General features: G+C 39.3%; 2 protein-coding genes across 4 annotated transcripts; one reads left to right on the forward strand and one right to left on the reverse strand.

Annotated features, from left to right (window-relative positions):
* Positions 1 to 398: 398 nt before the first annotated feature.
* Positions 399 to 5,427, forward strand: LOC111263306 (uncharacterized). 3 transcript variants are annotated; one of them, XM_022838257.2, is made up of 13 exons: positions 415 to 709; positions 1,199 to 1,316; positions 1,513 to 1,548; positions 1,763 to 1,795; positions 1,985 to 2,017; positions 2,153 to 2,194; positions 2,597 to 2,629; positions 2,770 to 2,808; positions 3,416 to 3,469; positions 3,763 to 3,816; positions 4,033 to 4,122; positions 4,697 to 4,957; positions 5,236 to 5,427. In XM_022838257.2, the coding sequence occupies exons 1-11, from the start codon at positions 640 to 642 to the stop codon at positions 4,070 to 4,072; spliced, it is 552 nt and encodes a 183-aa protein (XP_022693992.1). In that variant the 5' UTR covers positions 415 to 639; the 3' UTR covers positions 4,073 to 4,122; positions 4,697 to 4,957; positions 5,236 to 5,427. The 3 variants fall into 3 exon arrangements, with proteins under 3 accessions (XP_086825664.1, XP_022693992.1, XP_022693994.1); XM_022838259.2 differs by lacking the exon at positions 1,985 to 2,017 and having other exon boundaries at positions 416 to 709; XM_086969538.1 differs by lacking the exons at positions 4,697 to 4,957; positions 5,236 to 5,427 and having other exon boundaries at positions 399 to 709; positions 3,416 to 3,474; positions 4,033 to 4,101.
* Positions 5,428 to 8,914: 3,487 nt separating this feature from the next.
* LOC111263305 (14-3-3 protein zeta/delta) lies at positions 8,915 to 10,713 on the reverse strand. The gene is made up of 3 exons (XM_022838256.2): positions 10,089 to 10,713; positions 9,610 to 9,734; positions 8,915 to 9,371 (listed from the first exon to the last, which is right to left on the reverse strand). The coding sequence occupies exons 1-3, from the start codon at positions 10,374 to 10,376 to the stop codon at positions 9,044 to 9,046; spliced, it is 741 nt and encodes a 246-aa protein (XP_022693991.1). The 5' UTR covers positions 10,377 to 10,713; the 3' UTR covers positions 8,915 to 9,043.
* Between the last annotated feature and the right edge of the window lie 9,730 nt (positions 10,714 to 20,443).

Here is a 20,443-nt window from a genome sequence, read left to right on the forward strand (position 1 = left end):
GCTTTGCGGTGTTAGGTTTCTGACTTTAAGTCCTTTTCAAATAGGCTTCATAACTAATATATACAGAGATTGTCGATGACATTGCATTTGACGGAGTATACAGGGGGATCTCCATACCTAACTTCATATATATTTTTGTAACGCATTGAATTATTCAAAGTTTTCAATATACGTGACGTCTTGACGCTCTGTACCATCGACTGAAGCATGACATCCTGCCTCGTATGCGACAGATACATTACCAATGGTTTTTCTGAAGGTATCTCATCGATTTTGGAAGATTAGGTTCTCATAGTTAGAATTGCTCAGATAGATATATGAGATTGTTGTTAAGCATAGTGAGTTCCTAAGCGGACGTCGATGTATTTGGAACAGCGTTTCGTAATTCTTCAGCATTCCGACTTATTTCTAAATAGCGTGATACTATCTTATAGACCTCACTATGATTGAATTGGGGCAAATTCTCTCGTCAATTTAAAATATCGTTGTTTCGCAGTGTAGCCACGGTCTACATGGTAGCCGCATCGTATTTCGAACGGCTTTTTTAACGTGATTTCATAGATTGTGAGTTGCAAGATTGTTTTAGTGCCTAAGCCAGATCCTCTGCGTGTGTATTTATTCGTACTAACACAGCGAGCGATGCCACCGGCCATCGACAGGTTACGCAAGGTTGTCTCGTCCGGCAGTAACTTAATAGGCTCCGACAGTGGTAAGGATTATCGCCTACTCCGTCGCTAAAGCTGCACATTTTTTTGGCGTATTCAATAATTACATATCGAAAGAACAATTATCTAACATTACGTTTTGTACGAAGTTTATGGAAAATAGGGGTAAGTTGAAGGCCTGCCGTGCTCACACTACATAATGACTACACAAAAAAAATCTTCGTAGCATAAACAATAAAATTCTTCCTCAAATGCAGGCAAGCAAATATTTCACACGAGACAACTGGCTATCAGCTGAAGGAAGAAGGCAACTTTAAATGATCTGAGATAGACTACGCCTCTATCAAATAACGGTACACGTACAAACAATGCCGGTCGTTCATGAGATCGCAGACACTACTAGGTGTTCCGTACGGCGTCACTATCCTAGGGTGAAATATTGATCGATTATAATAAAATATATTCTACAAGTTGTTTTTCGTTGAATAAGGTTAATGTAATAATGAATATTTGATCAATTTTCATATGTGTAGCTGAGGACCTGAGGAAAGACCCGAGAAGCCTATGGAAGCTACGACTGAAGTTGGCGTTAGCAGTAATGCTTGTGGCTACCGTTATCTCTGCTCTAGTCGTGTTCTTCTCAATTAAGCAGTAAGACTGACAACGTAGCTGTTGTCGTTGTTTTTGCTTGCAGTAAAAGCTAAATTCGAAGACGACTGCGCTTTTTTTGGTAGTTTAAAATTCAGTATTTGAGAAGCTTTTGGTGTTTATGTGTGAAGACAGTAGTCCAAATTAGTCTTAAGAAGAATCGTAAGAAATGCTTGCTTTTTTTTTTTTTTTTTTCTAGCCAAACCGTACCCAAACACGTTGCTGCTAAACAAGCGTAAGTACGATCTTCCATGAAGCTTTTTCGTGCCTGGCAATATATCAAGAGTATTGAATTTGCCCATGCTAGTATAATGTACTGCATAAATAACGCGTTTGATAAAAAGCCAAAAGTATTTGTTTAGCCGAAGGCCTGAACCTTCTAACTATTGCTGTATGTTTTACCTTTAGATCCTCGTCTTGACAAATTTGTTATGAATTGATTTTTACAGACATGCCAAAATTCATCCCACTAAGAAGCTACCGTACGTATTTTTGATTGTTTCAATAATCGGCATTAGGGGCCTAGTCCTAATAGGCCTTGGAAAGGATTTTTCTAGTTTTAACAATAGCTAGCGTCAGAATCACTTTCTTGTCATAACGAATAATTGACCGAGGGATACGTTTTGCCTTTCATCTTAATTACTATGAGTGAATGCAATTAATTTTCACAGACGTGCCGAGGTTCATCCTGTTACTAAGTCATCGTACGTATTTTTGATCAATACGAAAATTCACTTTACTTTAATACATTTTTTCTAATTTCGACAAAAGTATCGAGAATTACTTTTCCTAAAATATCTAAAAGATACTGAGAATAATACTAGGTATTTTTTTTACAGATCCACTGTGCCATCGGCAGTTTCCTCGAATTCTAAGAAAAAGTAAACTTTGCTCACGATAATTATATCATTAGCGCTCAATTAGGTTTAATGTAAAGGACAGGACAAAGCTTGCTGTGTCCTGTTCACCACGTAAAATTCTAGGATAAACCATGTGTCGATTTGCTACACTGAATAGCTAATTTTAATAGAGTGCAAATAATTCAGATCTATATTTTTGATAATAGTTCTAATTTGTTTTCGTGGATTAGAAAAATCCCAAGCCATAGGGTTTTTTTTTCTTTTTCTTAATTAGAGTGTGTGAACTTTAATTATCAGTACATCCACTAAGCCACAAAAAAAATCACCGGTGGCTCTAGGGACAAAGATATCATAACTATTACACTTTCAGAAAACGATAGCTCTTGCTCCTCCGTATTCATTTCGAATGCAATTGATTTGCAGACATGCCGAAGACCATCCCATTACAAATTCACCGTACGTATTTTTGATCAATATAATAAAAATCGAAAAAATATGATAAAAATGTTAGGTACCAACATTTTTTTACTAATTTCAATAAAACTATTGACAGTTGACTGAGATGCTAGCGACACTTCTTTTTTCCTCTTCTACAGATCCCTGGCACCTGCAACTCCCTCGGATTCTAAAGAAAAGTGAACTTGGCTCTCACAATATCTATTTCATTAGCGTTTAATTAGGTTTGATATTAGAAAAAAGGCGATGCTTATGGGCCTTGATGTACCCTAAAATTTCGCTGAACATGCATCGATTTGCTACGTTCTCATTAACCGATTGAAAGTATTGAATAGCTAGTTTCTGCTTCAGCAGACTCTCTCTGTGTGTCTGTGTACCGATTAGGATAAAATCAGGCACATGAGGCACGCGAGTCATCATCTTGATTAACGATACCAATCTAGCAATGCTGTAGAACGTACTGATGGAAAATTCTATCAAGCTGCTCCCTAGCATTGTAACTTGTAGACAGATGACGATAGTCGATCGTCGTTTGTCTACAATCACGGAGTATTGAAAGTAAGTCATACAATAATATGAGAATCATATATTAGCCGTATAGTAAGAGAGAAAGCGAATAGCATAACCCAGAAAATAACGATGATGAATCAATCTTCTGGGCTATGCTTGATGCGTACATGTCAACCTGACAGCTAAGTGCAATGGATTCGAAGGCCTGTAGACATACATAGACTGCTCTGGCTAAGTTCGGTCATTACCGTGGGATTAACAAGTATCTTTTTCCAGCCAACCCAATCCGCAAAGCTCTATAAAGGATCTTCTTAATTCTGTGGCGGACACGTAAGGTCTTTTTTTAGAACATATTCTTTCTTTTTTTTTTTTTTCTCTGTAATTAGTATCTAATATTTTGCCCTAAGGCAATCCGACGATACGCCTTATGCTATTAAAACCGTGCTGATCTCTGTATATTTTATCAACTACGAACTTCTTGTAATCGTGCACGTCATTTCCGGGGTGCGAAGTTAGGTTAGTATGCAATAACTTATGTCGAACTTAGCTCCCCCTAATGTCGTATTGAGCTCGTCGAGGAAAGAATAATATCGAAGGAAGAAATGACGAGAATATTCTTTCAGCTGGCCCGATTTATGGAATTCTCCAGAGGATCTCCCTGACTTTCTGGAAAACGAGTAAGAACTTTCGATTCGTTCTGCTTTGACATTGTATAACGTATCCTTTGCTTTCGTCGACAAGATTCAGGCTCAATTTCATGTATAGCTATTAAAACGCTTAATGAGAAGCATGTACAGGTTTTTGCGTTTGCGATTTGAATTTCAATAAACTCCGTTTTTTTGGAAGGCATTTTGTTTAAGCAACGCCAACATTTTGATGTTATCCATTGCCAGGGAGCACAGTAAACAAGAAGTACATCGAAGTATTTTGTAAATCATTTCAAGACCCCAGAAGTTATGTTTGGCTGCGGGAGATATTCTAATGTAAGTGTACCTAGGAAGGTAAATGCTACAGTAGTTCTTGGCTATTTGAAAAATCTAACTTCGTGTCAGAATACAATGGGATGCTGAGGCTTGCTTGGTAGTACTTTCCAATTTTCTACGATAGTCAGTAAATATTACCCTTCTACTTTGATGCTAAAGCTACTAAAGATGGAGTATAACATTTGGCTAATAAATAATACTACCCAGCACGCAGTGCTTATGCGCTAGCTTTTTTGGCACTGATATAGCTTAGGTCCCGTCCCGTCTTGCTTTTAGCATCTGACACAAATTTGCGCCTATAGTGGATCCTGCCATTTATGCTGTGGTTATAATAATATGAACACCAATATGTATAAGCCAAGTTATAAGTATCTTAATCGCTACAGCCATTTTCGAAATTATACGAACGCCCCTACACATATTCGAAGTTAAAACGTAACATCAAGTTCTTTTATCTTGCAAGCGATTCGTTCTATTTAGCATATTCTATTTATTTAACTTGTTCTCTTTGAGGCTGTTTGTTTGTTACCTATAGGTAGATTGAATTAATTGCTTGCCCCCCGTTTACCCAAAGGTATGCCTGATTGATTGGTTGTCAATATTCGTCACAAAATGCGCGATTCTATTATACGTGCAGCGAGGTGCGCGATTATGATCCAGACCAAATAGGCGCCTTCAGGTTATTACGTCAAAAGATCATTTACGTCAATGGCACATTGCCAGTGAAAGATAATTCTAAGCCAAACAGCGAGGATTCTGTTGATTGCGAAGATGTATAGATACGTCGATTTATGAAGATCTATACGCCGAACAGTATCATGGGGATGACTATAAGGTATATTATCTACTGGGATGTGCATAAGTTACCGTACCTTTTACGTATCTTGCATGTTAATTGACTATGTATGTGCCCCGAATTTTTTAGCCTAAAGGGCAGCTTCATAGGATGCGCTGTTATCGATAGCCGTTTAGCGAAACCGTAATTGCAAATTAAGTAGGTCCAATTTTTTCAATCTTTCACTTGCGGTGTTTTTTTTTGCTTAGCTACAGCCGACCTTGGCAAATTATTTTAAGTAGCTACATAAATTGCTAACACGGTATTCATATTCGCAGGTTTTTATGACGGTATGTAACGGTCATATACAGTTATAATGGATGTCTCAGTAACGACCTCCTGAGTATCACGATTTCATCGACACGCTGTTGAGTTCCGGCCAGTGCATTCGAACGTCGGCTTTCGACGAAGCAAAGCAATGTTCCGCTAGCTTTATAAACATTAATAAAATTCCAAATAATTTCCAAATATATTTGGGTAAACATTTGAAAATAAAAATGTATCTCTTCTAGGTAGGCCTCAGGTACTCAGATCTCAGGAGAGCTACGATGGAAACGCAAGAAGAAACGAGTAGAAACTACAACTCCTTATTGTAAGACCTCTGGTCTTCTTAATAACTTCGTGCCGATTGCAACGTTGTTGGGTATTTGAACCTGCCTGTGTTTAATCTAGTTTCTAAGTTAAGCTACTTTCGAATTTCTAAGATGGCGTTGGATACCTCCACAAGGTTCACTGGGTCCAAATAAAACGCATTATTGAACCTTGTAGATCCTTATATGACGTCGATATACGATGGTCACCGTTTAGTATAGTTACGTTTTCAAGGCGTAAGTGTTTTTGAAGCGATTTAATTCCGCATAAGGAACCCTAGCACGAGACGCGTCATCAAAAAAGCCAAGATTTTTGAATCTGTCGACCCGGCGATAGAAACGCGTGTTTTGCAATGTTAATGTCTCTCCGACTGCAACCTATACGTTTCGACACGATCGATTCATCGGCCTACAGGCGAATGCAGCATGAGTAAAAATTCAAAATGTAGAATAGATTGTTGTGCAGTCTGCGCATCAGTGCATGCATTGCGATAGTTTTTTTGGGTATTTCTATACGACTCGTATGATGATACGAGAGGGCCTAGTCTACTCTACGCTGCCACTATCAAGAAAAAACAACGATGGTAATCACTGTTAACTGGTGATTAGAAGAAATGGCCTACTAACTACTTTTGGTATCGGACCAAATTACCTCGCCATCTTATATATCGTCCTCTCGTCGCCGTCGCCGCCGCTTAAAGCACCCCAAACTGAAACATAGGGTATGCATTATACCTTTTATAGGGCAATGTTTCAATCATCAGCAAACGACGAAGTGCCGCCCCAGCCCAGTGCCCTTGTTACTGCTCATCTTTTGAGCTAATCATACATGTAAAAGTATGTTTCCTCTCATTATAGTATTATATATTATACTACTCAATGAAAAATAGACGAATAGACCTTCTAGTTTCAAGTATCTATGCGTTATATATATAACGCCTAGTCATAAGAACAAGAGGCAGTATTATAATAAACGTAAAGCGAAACTTGGGTCAGTAATTAGCATTTGATGTTGTGTAACGAGAGTCGTCCAGGGTTGTGTGTGAACGTAGCGGTCGATGGCGTAATTTTTCGCCGCACCAAATCAGCCGAGCCGAAAATTTTATTTTACGAAAATGTGTAGGATGGGTGGGTAGAAGACTCGTGGCTCTCTGTGGCAAGCTGTTTTGACATAGTGAAGACACGTAAAAAGTATATATTAAATTAATGCATCTCTTCCTGCGCCGCAGTGTGCAATTGTTAGGGGATGCGTTATTCGATTGAACCTACGCTTTCAATAAACCTTAGTAACATCGTTAATCGCGCCGGCCAGTTCAAGAGGAAGTTGCGTACATTCAGCATCAGAGTATGCTTTCAATGGTCGTAGCTGTAGTTCTCGTTTTTCTTCAATTTCGACGTAACGTCCAGTAAATAGTTCAACCTACAGGTCTACATTGCTTTTGTGATGCTAAATTTTAGATAGATAATAGCACAGCAGGCCGAACGCCTCAAATATATATATAATAGGCGAACTACTCAAGTCTGAGCTATTCTTTTTCTTGTTTTTGTTTGCTTTCTGGTCTTTTTTCAATGCTGTACAGATTAACTGCTTCTGGCTAGGACTATTCGCAACTACAGTTGTGCCTGGGAAATTTTGATACGCTCTGACTTGTTTCGGTGTGGCCGCTGCTTTTTCGTGACCAAAAATTGGTGACGCATATTGTAAATATGATTGGCCTTAAACTGATGTAGGACATTTGTGTGAATACATTTTTATGAGACATCAAGCTAAATACTTTGTGCCATTTTGGCTATATTCATCGCAGTTTACTACTGGCCACTAGTAGTGTTTTAAGTTTAATTATAAGACTTGAGTATCTGAGGGGCTAATACAAAGTAAACCAGATCGGTGTTTCCTTTTGGGATGACTTCGCAGCATAATTATCCTCTAAATGCACGGCAATTCATCAACGCACACAGTAGTACTCTTCGACTATGAAGTCTATTAACGGCACGTCTTTCGTTTTACTTCATGATGAGTACTGGGGGTACTATATAAATTCTTTATATGCGCCATTTTTACTTCGAAATGCATTTATTCCGCTATATTTAAGAATACTACTACTACTAGTTATTTAAGCAAGCAACAACAACAACAAAAAAACATTTAACAACATTTCTGCAGGAAGTGCTCACGTATAACTCGTAGCAAGCCTTTTTTTTTTGTTTGTCGAGTTCGTTTTACGCTATTGAGTGAATATTCGCGTCATTCTTCGGATAATAGATTTCAACCCGCTCTTAGACAATGGACTGCCTGTAAGACGCAGGTCAATACTCGCCAAGCCTTAAATTGTCTGTACCTTTCGGACGTGAGTTAGCCTTCATACAGATAAGGAAATGTTTGATATTTGCGTGCGGTTGGTGCATGCGTTGCACTCTGCTGCCTAAAATGATAACTTGTTCTAAATTCCTCTTAAGTATAACTTGTGGAAACGACGCGCACTGTCTAAGCAAGTTATTTTGCTATATGAAAACCTAACGTCGTGGAAATTAAGTGATTTTTTTTTTGATCAAGTTAAGTATTGGAATCTACTATCAATTTGCAAAACAGATATGCCAGAAATACAGGGTTATTAATAAAAAAAAGAGTCTAGCATACAAAGTTTTTCTATACGGTTAACAAGGGTAATCTGTGCCCAGGGAAGAGACCAGTTCAGGAAGAAGATCCCATGGCCATATCAGGACACAAACTTACACATAAAAAGCCGTTTTCCCAACACGGTTTTTTAAAACATAGGACGCCAAAGATAGGTCTATAAAAGCAGCAGACTCAGAGATTTTTGTGTAAGAGGCGTAATAGAACGCAGCCACAACTTCTGAACATTACATAGCCTATCAATGTATTTGTTTTCAAAGATACTTTTCAGGGATAACTTTTCAGCTGAAACATCAGGTTATAACAAGACTCGAGCGTGTTGCAAACGAAATCCAACGGGGGTCAGTGAATACATTGTGATATATATTTTTATCTAAAGTCACCAAAAGTATTTTTATCCAATAATACTTCATGCATAAGCTGGAGGTTTTACCGCTATAGAACTACGGTAAAACCTAATCCTAATGAAAACACTTTATTGAAAGACGAATAGGACCTCTGCCTTGAAGCCGCAAATATGATGACATGTTATTTTAGTTGGCGACTACATTGACAATTTGAGAGAATACACCTTATAAACACAACTCATCCATAGTCCATATTGTAAAAACGTGCAGGCCAGCCTGTAAAATAGTCCATATTGTAAAAACGTGCAGGCCAGCCTGTAAAATCGTACAGGCCAGCCTCACTTCAGTATTCTAAATTGAAAGCAGAATTCATACAGAACCAATGATTTGTAGAGTTACGGTCTTTACTGAATAGTAGATAATGCATTTGATAATTTAGGAACACCAGCGAATTTCAAAAAGTAACTACGGATTCTGCAGAAACTTTACATAATGCAGAGCAAATTTGAGATGGCTAGCTGTGCCCAGCCTGAAGCCGCCAGAGTTCGAGGTTCTCGCGAATAATCTTTAAGATTAGCGTCGCGTCCCTGTGACGCTCCTCAGATATGGCGTCGAGTTCTGCAACTGCCTCGTCAAATGCGTTCTTGGCAATTTCGACCCCAACGGACCGGTCGAGCAAAAATTCATGGCAGAACATTGAGTAGTTGAGGAATATCCCGAGGGCAACGGGGTCTGTCGGTGTTAAATGGGTTCGGGCTAATTGGTACGCCTCTTTATAGGCATCTTGGGCTACACCGACACAGAGCGCGCGCTCTGGATCTACCTTGACTTCGGCCAGATACCTGGAAAGAGGAAAATGTTAACACGGTAATCTTCGACAAGATTCCTCATGCTCATACGTTCATGTCAAGCTAGTTATTGTTAATGTTCTATTTGATCTCATTCGCAAAGATAGGTGCTGTCGGATGAAAAATAATTATCAAAAAAGATGTTTTGCAATTCGGGAGTAATTCGGTTACAAGCGCTAGAAGACAAGGGTGCGCTAATCAACCCGACCTCTGCCAGTTGTCACGCACTCACCTGAAGTAGTCAGCTTTTGTCTTCAGGAAGATCGAGCGGGAAATGACATCGTCAGCCATTCCGAGAAGGTCATTGACGATCCGCAAAACGTCATTACACAGGACGACAATCTCACTTTCGATATTCTAAATTGGCATCATCATTCATGCGGAATTACTGGCTGATACAGCTATGATCTATGCACCATTGTAGATAATTATATTGTTTTGCTGAATAACTTTCACAAATGTACCCATTGATATAAATGCGTTATTGAATGTAATGGGAATCTTATTATAAATCCCTAACGACTTAACGTCAACCCTTATCTCTCTCGAACGGAGCTATGAATCAGACTTTTTTTTCTTTGAGATTCGGCTGCCATTCCGACAACTTTCGCCAATGAATGAGCTGTTCACCGAGAACAACCTCAGCACGAAGTATACACGAATATCGAAAGCAAATTCATGAACAAAATGTCTACGCTTTTCGTTATGTACCTGCATATACGCACGTAAAATACTCTGGCGTTGAACAGCGCTACGTTGACCTGATTCCAGTAACGCGTTGAGATTCTTCCAGGAAGTCCGTCGGATGGTCACCGCATTCTTAAATCCAATGATAAACTGATCCCGCTCCTCCGAATCGAAGCTTCGCTCGGATTTAAAGCGCGTCCAAAGGTCCTTCATAATGTAGGCGACATCATCGTACCGTTCAGCGACCTCGGCCAGTTTGGCTACATCTAATAACTCTTTTCGGTTCAGAGGTGCGAGGTTCATTGATGCCATGGCGCGAAGTGCGAGACAATCTGCAGCTCTCGCACAGCCACGCAGAGTCGCCCTCTTTTAGAAAGCGAATTATGTTTACACTTCGCTTTGCAGATAACAGTTCGTTATTTTCAACTTCGGACATAAAGAATAGATATTACCTTTGGCAGAGCGAGTACGTTCACTAGTCTCAATGGAACGTAAGGTTTTTGACGCTGTTTGAACGCGAGCGAAGGAAGTAGGCATTTTTACGTGGCAAATTTACCGCGCACGCAGGCGAACCAGCCAATACATTTCTCAGAAATATTCGGTGATATATAGATGCGTTCGTTACGCAATGATGGAAAGTTTTCGTTGTTTTTAGCCAATAATACGTATTAACCTTATGTTGTGATGTTCAGAAATATATCTAAAACTCAATGTGATTTTTATGTGTGTGTTTTTACTTTGAGTGGCCACATTGAAGCGGTACATACTGTGGGCTTACGATGACGCTAGATACGGTTGGTCTTACGTGTCGTCGTTACGCCAGATTAGTGAGAAAGGTGGACTGTGTTAAAGGAGGCAAAAAACGAAAAAGGAAATGAGACCAACTGGTTCTAGTAACAGAGCCAGGTCACGCTGCTGGCTGGACGCCTCTTTTTCATTATCTACGCGCCTCGATTTTTGAACGCGTACATTTGACGTTTTACATAGTAATTTTTCTATCATTTAAATATATGTATGTAGAATGCACAGTTTTTCCTCGTAACGGTTTCTGCAACAGCCATGTTACATCCATTTTGTTAGGCACGCCATCTTAAGGGTTTCTTTATTCCCGCTGCCCCCTTTTCCTTTCTATCCTGAAAAGAGGTTTCACTAACTCTGACAATGCGCTTCTGTATAGTCGACAGTATGCCGCAGCACATCTGCTTAAACAGTGCATATATAAAAACATACTTTAAATAAACTTAGCTTTTTTATTCGGTGGAACTTACCATGTCGTAAAAGTAAAATTAGCATTGCCTGCCCTTTTAACAGCGGAACTTTAACTGTGTAAGTCGGTATAGTAAGTCTAGTCGCATAAGCATATTCACTAGAGCAGAAATACTGACGACGTTTTTTGCTTGATAACGACACAGTAGTGTACAGTATGCCGTATTTCCCTTTGTACAGCAGTTTGTCTACGTCTTCAAGTGTTGCGCCAATGCCAAAGACGCATTGGAGCTAGATAGATCAAAGCAAAGAAGTAATCTTAATTTCTGTGCGTTTCAACAACAGCGCCGACGGGCTTCGGGGTATATCTGGCACGCGACCTAACTGCTACTACCATCTACCTGGCAAATAGCAAGAGTCTATTGCGAGAGACCAAAAAAGTTATGGGGAACCTGCTGTTTTGTGCCGCTGTAGATGAAAGCTTGTCAGCGCTGCCCACGCGACACTGTCTGAGAATAACGAGAGACGTCGTGGGGGTCGTATCAGGTAGTAATACAAAAACCAACCTTAATACCCCTCAGTGAAGTTGCTCGACTCTGGGACTGCTAGCCAGGTCCCATTGCTGTTTTGCTTTCTTACTACAACTATTGCTAGAGTCTGTAACAAAGCAAGCAAAGCGCTAAGAGAATGCTGGCTCTATCGTAAAAGTGTCAATATCAATTGCGGGAACAGCTGGAAGAGAGACGATGAGGGGTAGAAGCACGGGGCGACTCATGCTAGCATAGAATGAGTCGTCCTAGCATTACGATTATAGCCAGCACAACACCAACATCAAAAGATCAAGCGAGTCGAGGCACGGCAGGCCTCGAACAAGAAACAACGTGAAAACAGACAGACGGGCAGGCAGGCAGGCTCTGCTGTCCAAGACATAGCGCTCCAGCCGGAGTCCTGTACGAATAGATCTCGGTAATATCGTGTCCTGAGTCTCATTGTGTGCGGTCTATCTTTAACAGGTATGCTACGCAACAGTTACAAAACAGTCGAAAGCGACTCGACTTGCTATTTGGAAACACAGTATTGGGTTTCGTATTCGGTCATCATGTACTTTTGTCTTTGCTCATCCCCTTGTGCGGCGTTACAATGCCGTTGTCACCGACTATACATATATATATATATATTGTGTTGTTGAAAAGTATTGGCCATTTTTTTTTTCCATTAAAATTAAAGCAAATATTTTGATTTTTATAATGATCTTGTTAAATTAGAAATGCCTTATTTTGGTCGATCTCCTTCCCCCATCTTACTGGCAGCGTGATAATCCGATTATCGTAGAACTTCAATAATTCCTAAGTGAAAAATTGTAACAAGTAATTTTTACGTTTTCCCATTGAAACTAGATCATTAACATTAAGAGAATCCTGCAGAAATCGGGACAGGTGGTATACGATTTATAATCTATATGTTAGAATTTTTCATCGAATTAAATAAGTTTTGCCGGATTGCTTAAGATGAGTCTGATCTGGCATTGTCACGGTGTAAAATGGAAACGCCTATGTTCATTAATTTCGGTAGACTTTTTTCCAATGATTTATGGTAAACTCGTCGGTTGTTGAGAGTATAAGTTGCAATTATCTTTTACCAGTTGGCAGCATCTCATAACGCACGATCCCTTTCCAATCGTAAAAAACATATAGCATCATTTTTTTGGCGTTTTGGTGTCCACATTATTACAGGCTTTTTTGTCCGAGTTCAGGTTGCCTTTCCTACAGATGGAAATAGTTCGAAGTAAATCTTTTGCGTTCATTCGTCTGGCATCCAAACATCGAGTACCTTTTGTAGGCAGCTTTTTCAACTGTTTGCTGATGGATGTTTAGTTTTGGCGATATCGTGGGTATTCACTTTCGGAATACCCGAAGCGACGCGTATTACCCTAATTCAGTGGCAACATGATGACTATCTAGATAGATAAACGGTCTATATATACATACATACATATATAGAACGATATATAGAGCTGAGTGACTTCTGGAAACTGTTTTGTGTTAGTGTGGCCCGTATGTACTAAATATGAACAAGACGCTTGCGGGTAGAATAAACACACACACTCCGGAAAGATACATTTTTTATTAAAAACAGTTTTCAAGTTATCAACGAGGCACGGTGTATACTGCTGTCGCTGCGGTAAATTATCCCAACCTACAACATCTACCCGTCTTGAAATATGTCCCGCTAAACGGTCTAGAAACGAGGCTTTGTTTATGGCATCCTAAGATCGCCTTGAAATGAAGCACTTCGCTGTTGACAGAGGCTGCAGTCTTCTTCCATATGGACGTTAATAAATAGCTTTATGTGATCTTTGTGTCAGTAAGTATATCCATGCGTCGAAGTAGGCAACCTTTCGTACACTTCCATGGGCCAATGCGGGCTGCGTCTTCTGGTGCAGCAATTTTTCATCATTTCCTCGAATTACTTATAACTTCGTGGCGCTTTGTTGCCTCATGAGAAGTAATTTAGGAAAGCAGGTGCAATAATAGGCCTATAAAACATCAGGGTATTCCTCACGAGAGCATTTGCTTGTAACCAGTCAAAGAAATCATATGGTCGAATGGTATGAACTTGTACATACTATTTGCTTCAACCAAGATGGGACATTATCTCTGTCGGAAGGAACACGATAGCTACCACTATAGTACGGTTCGTAGAGCGGTGCCATATGTGAAAGAAAAACTTTAACGATTTAATTTTAAACTATCAAGTTACTTACTTTTAAACTCTGCCATAACAGATTGAAGGAATTTCTTCAATATCGATTTTAAAAGACCGGCTGTTTCAAAATTATATATGTACCAGACGAAAAGCTGCCGGGAAGGACCGTCAATTTTTCACAAGCTTCATCGGTTTCTTTGATGCCGAAATTAAAAGCTACGTTCGAAAATGGTTGATTTCACTGTGTTGCTATATTTTCTTAGGATTCGCTAGCCGGGTGGCGCTAGGGACTACGATAACGATCCGGTTCAAAGTCAAGCCGTGCGTAATTAACAACATTTATGAAGTGCCCCTGAGTGGATTATCTTTTTGGCAAAGGCAGATCTAATTTTTTTCTCGAATTTTTTGTCTATCCAGCTAATTATATCAATAATAATAATATTAGTGGTGATATTTTACGGTCTATTTCTCTCAGCATCATCGTTGATTGGTCGAAAAATGGCCGACTGAACTTACTTGCTAGAAGATCACTCACAGCAGTTGCTTTTTGAAGAATTGAACGGAGTACCGACTGGGCGAAGGTTGAAAGGACAGCCTGACATGAGAGCGACCTCATCGATTTTCATACAAAAAAAAGGACGCTCTGTTCCTCATTTATCGTTCTGAATCGTTGCGGTAACAGGCTCGCACATTAAGCTCATCAACGATGCAGATTTAACTGAGGCCCTTGATTTAGCCCAGTGACTATTTTCAGTTGGCTTTTAGCTCGAGTTAGATGCTAAAAGAATATTGGTGTTACATATTTTTCAGCTAGAAAAGCTCAGCAGAGAATTGGATAAAATTTATTATGGGTGGCAGAGTAGATGTTATCTGCACAGTTAAAGGGGATATATTTATAACGTAAAATGCGATCGTTAAAATTTAACCGAATTTAAAATTCTAATTAAATAAATTTCTTTTTGTCACATATATTCCCGACTTTATTGTATTGATCCTTGTTGTATTTACAGTAAAGGAGCCTATAAAGATCTAGATCCTTCGAACAGTTAGCAGCGTTACACGATTTGCATTACGGGCTCATTTTGTAATGTAAAAAATTACCTGGCAATAGAATAACACCGACGATAAAGTTCGTATAAAGTTAAAGCTGAGTAAGTTGCTTTGGTAGATAGTCTGCTGACCCTTTTACATTACATATAAATGTCAAAAAAAAAACCTACATAAACAGACGAGCGCATTTACGGAGGATCCTGTTTTACAGTTGTATAATCCTAAGTAGGAAAATAATATTAAAGGAACGGCTGGCAAATTTAAAAAAAACTAACGTAACTTAAATCCTTAACCCATTAAGAAATACTACCAATTTTAACCAAATATGCTTTGATTGAGGTTATCGAATGTAGCAAAATTGGGCCTATTCGTTAGATATCATCTAACCGACGTCACAACGAATTCAACTTTTTGATGATCACTGAGACAGTTAAACCGCTCTAATTGGTTGGAGGTTATTACAAGCAGACCCCCCTAGCCATTCGAATATTTATGACGTTCATCTTTATTAAGAATGTTCATAGCAAGTCCACAGGTCCACAGGAGACACGCAGACCTGGCTCGTTATTGGCAGGCCGCTGATATAAAACCTATTAAATGGTGCTTTCAAATCTACAAGATAAACTTACTTTCTATTGTTTTTTCAACGTTGCCTAAATTATGCAAATATCCATTAGAATTGGTTCGTCCAGATCCATCTGCGTACGATAAGATGGTCAAGACGACCGCAAACTGCAGTGCGCAAATATAAAAATACAGTTTCTCATAAAACCTCTAATACTGCCCGTCGCAACAGTCTACTTGTAAGTATAACTTAAGCGTGAGGCTAAAAATATGATGGCTATTATTTGTAACTTTGTGCCGCTAGTTAAGCCTCCTACTTATATTCTGGTCATATTGTGTATTAACTTTGCGAATCATCATATCAGTAAGACATCAAAAAATAACCAACTTTCGTCACAATATACTTAATTGTATCACAGTAGTAGATAGGGAAACTGCATCCCGCGCAGCCGGTATATTCTCAATGAGCAGCAGCTTAGCAATGTCGACGATTTTATCAAGATTTGCGACCAAACGATTGATGAAGTTACTTCTACTAAACGGTCTTCTAGACTCTCATCTGCGCTTTAAGGGCTACCAAATCGATCTCCAAGGCTAGCAAGATGATGCATATGGCTTCAATATCGTTCCTCTCTTTATACAAATAGTCTCAGCAGAATACCAATTTCAAAAACAGATCAAGAGTAAACAATATATTAGAATAGTGGGTTTTAAGCATCGTAGAAAAGCGAGCCCGTGAGACTGAGAATTGTCTTGGTAAAACTGCACTTTTCAGGCCCAACTAGGGACATTTTGTATCATAATATTTTTCAGATGGTCTATATTGACTGATAGCATTTGTGATTTCCTCTTCTAGATAATTAAGACGAAATGTTACACGGGCATCCACCAAAAAAGACTGTACGTAACAATTTTGTCCGTGAGGAACTCTGGTTTACCAGATTGTACCTGGCTTGCCCGGTTATATAATTTCGAACGCTTAATTTTTATGAAAAACTTCTATTGTACACATTAGGTTCAGGTAATTTATTTATTATTTTTTTTCTTCGCAACAACGCATACGATTAGTTCGAGACCCTGCCGGCAGGCGCTACTTAAACGATCCTGCTCAGCCAAAAAACCAAAAACGATCACTGACGACGCTCCCTCTAGAAAATCTTTATCCAATATTGAACAAGCTATTAACTCTATCGGTTCATATGTGTCATTGCAAACTCGATTTAATATTTAACACTACCCTCTCGTTGCCATAAAATAGCCACGCTGATATATACCATACAGGCATTAACCGTTGTCATGCATCATAAACGATTGGCTCTCCTGGCGAACACTTGTACAATTAAACGAGGAAGGCACGACTATGCGGACACGCGCAGGACGAAGGTTTTCACCTACGCGAAGGCAAAAACGGACACCGTGCATAAGAGCTCAGCAGATTCGAAAAAGCAGGCTTTCATGGGTGGTCTATGTGCACCAATGCCTGATTTGTTATTAACTTTATTAAAGTAAAAAAAATTCAGTCGTTTATTGAAGTATGTTTCAGGAAGGGTTACTCATGCGTAGAATATTTAAGTTTTTTTTTTATCCTTAAAGGTATTATACCAAACAAATTGTTTCGCCTGTCCGAATTTGAACCAAGCTTTCAGAACAAATAGTTGTGGATGAGGGGTATCAAGACAAAGATAAACTGATTTTTGCAAATATGACATCTTTTTCTCTACTTCAAGTGAAGAATATATACAAATCAATGCACAATAAAGTATGAGGTCAACATTTAGTTTCAGTGCGGCCACATTGGCAAGCCTTTACATAACATAGTTACAGGCTCCCTTTTCTACATGATACTGATGAAAAGGAGTAAATTAACAGCTACTAACAAACACTACACTAGAGCTCTACAGTTCTACTATAAACTGAAAAAATCCTCTCGATTGAATAGCTGGATGATCGTAGCCTAATAATACTAATCAATAATATTGAACAGTAAGTTGAAAGGAAAATTTTCCCTCTGTCCAACAGAGCTTCTCTAAAGCTAAGTTCTTTTCCTTTATAGTTTCGCCTGCTGCCGCTTCCGCCTCGACTCCTCAGCTTTTTTCTTTTAGGCGAATTCTACGAAACGACAATTCGGGTAACATTTTCAAGCCGGTCAGGAACAGTGCAAAGCAGTTCGCAAAGGTATTACGAGCCTGGCTGTAGGCTCGGCTGCCTACGACCAAGACCTAGGACACACTGGTCTGACTGGCTTTGAGTGAGCTTGATAGGCATTTCGACGCGTCGTAATCTGCTGAATGAGCAGGACATTTTACCTACTTGTTCGACGCAGGGTTCATATAACAGCATAGGGAAGAAAGGTCCCTCAATATTTTACATGCGTAAACATCTATATAGGGGGGAAGATTAAAAAGGCCGTTTGGAGTGTTTGCCTAAACGTTCTCCCCGCCGCAAACTGTGGCAAGCGGTGAACGCGGACAAAAGGGGCTGAAAAACCCGTAGAGAGTAAGAAAGAAGCTATCAGTAGTATTGATAATGGGTCCAGCGTCAATGACGCAATAAGGGGTGAGGACACCCCTGGGGGTTGAAATGGGATATACTTATTTTTTTTTCCTACTAAGGTATAGTGCGCATCGAATAGCCCGTTCGAGCATTTTCATTCCCTGCCTAAATCTGTTGTTAGAAAGGGCGATGTTTTCGATGAGTTAGTTCTTATAAGTTAAAGCAACAAAACAAGCTTACGACTAATGCAGGGAGATCGTACAAGTGATACTCTTCTACCGTGCTTCTGATTTTTCAACTCAAAACTCTGACACTATTGTTAGCGTATTCCAACAAACATTTTTCAACTCAAAACTCTGACACTATTGTTAGCGTATTCCAACAAACATTTTTCGCTTGGGTTGCATATCTGATATTAATAACGAAGAACAGTCGTTCAGTGTCCTTCAAAATGTCATATTATGTTAGGTGCTGAATAGCTAGGTATTATCGTACGGTTCATCTGTGGTTCTAATGTACAGAGCAACTTTTTGGGTTCGCAAAAGGCCTCTAAAGAAGCACACGTTATAGATGTACCATTATGGCAAAAACTCCAATAAAGCGACATACACGTGAAGGTTGTATGGTGAAGAGGTGAAGCACGTGGCTCAAGGTTTTCGTTGTAATATCTAAAGAGACTTTTGGGCCGAAAGCTGTGAGACACTTCGGTATTCGAGGATTGGATACGGACAAAGCACCTCTATATAGGCAGGCGTATTATACTTTAGCTGCAATAGTATGCAAACACAGGTTCCTGTGGAGTGGTAAACGTTTTTTTTTTTTTGTGAAAAAGTAAGCTGAGTAAATTTTAAAGCAGTTTGTTTGTAAGATATTAGTGTAATATTTACGGTATTACTGCATGAACAATATCTCTTGCAAGTGAATACTTATTAATAGGTCTTCGTATTTGACAGAGATGTTGTTGTTAAAGCAAAATTATGTTCAACTCATAGTTGAATAGATGCAATATTGTGTCCTTCGTAGCTAAAGCGATACAAAAGTGGATCAGTCCCTCCAGATTATTCATATTCAACCCCATATCGTGACAGATTCTGAGGAAACGCTGAGGATCGATCGGGAGTAGCCAGTGCTAAGATGCTGACGAGGACCATCGTAGTCGAGGCCAGCTATAAACGAAGCTAATTAGCAAGCTGGTGTCAATGTTTACGGCAGCATCTATGACGAGATAACAACACGTAGTCTTCTCGGAGTGGTAACGCCATTTTGTTGCAGTGTTTTTCGTGCTTATTAAACATTGACCAAAATGAATGACCCAAATGCATCTGTCTCAATAGAATCTTTATCTTGCGACGGAATGGATCTAAATAAAAAATTATTTTAATTTAAAAAGTCGTGGGGTGAGCACTATTGACGTTATAGTTCTTCTCGAGCTTTGCTACCCCGCCTGATTGCGCCATGTTTCCAAAACTTGAATCCGTTAGCGGCGACTGAAGAAGTGCAAGGACGGCATCACTTTCAGCCTTACCGGTATCACCAGTCCGTGACATTATAGACAATTAGAATAACTGATGATATTATTTGTTTGTCGTATGTGCAATTTGCGGACGGCATTGCTTCCCAAGTTATTCGTATGAGAATCTATTTATCATTGTCTGGGGCCATAGTTAAATGTATTCGATTGTTGGTTCCAACAAGAAGATTTTAATCCAGTAAAATAAAATGCAAAACTAAAGACTTAAGGTAATAAGTGGGAAGGTCCCTGTTCGTGCGTTTACTGTAATACTCAGGCCCGAATCAAGCAATACGGGCGCAGTTACTTTTTTTTTTACCAATTCTAAAAAAATGAAGTAAAAAATCGGATGACGAGATCACTCATTGAAATATACATGGGTGTACACTGTGAATAGGGTTCGATGCGAAACTTCGACATAGGAACGCCGGCTTTGAATTAGATTGTCGTTGACAGCCAGCTTGAGACTAGATAGGTTCATATTTACGTACTGATAAAAAAACATATTATACTTTTCTCGTTTGAGGGTATTCGGGCATTGTGGTTATTGCTCTTTGCCTCCGTATCTAGAACCGTTTTATCGCTTTATTATTTATTAGATGCTCAATAGCTTCGAAACGATGCTGACTTATTTTGAATTTACTAAAATAGGATGTTGATAACGATAAGAAACTGTGTACATGTTTATCGGCAAAGCGAAAAGCAAGAGCCGGTATCAACGTCAGTACAAACCTGTGCGATCCCTTGCATGTCTTGCAGTGACAATACACGATTAATGAAAGCACTCGTCTGTGGTGACCGCGAGCAACGGTGAAAAGCTGGCTCGCCACGAACGATCTTGCTGGGCCAC

Source organism: Varroa jacobsoni, unplaced genomic scaffold, assembly GCF_002532875.2.
Source record: "Varroa jacobsoni isolate VJ856 unplaced genomic scaffold, vjacob_1.0 scaffold_754, whole genome shotgun sequence".
In the NCBI taxonomy this organism is placed as follows: Eukaryota; Metazoa; Arthropoda; class Arachnida; order Mesostigmata; family Varroidae; genus Varroa; species Varroa jacobsoni.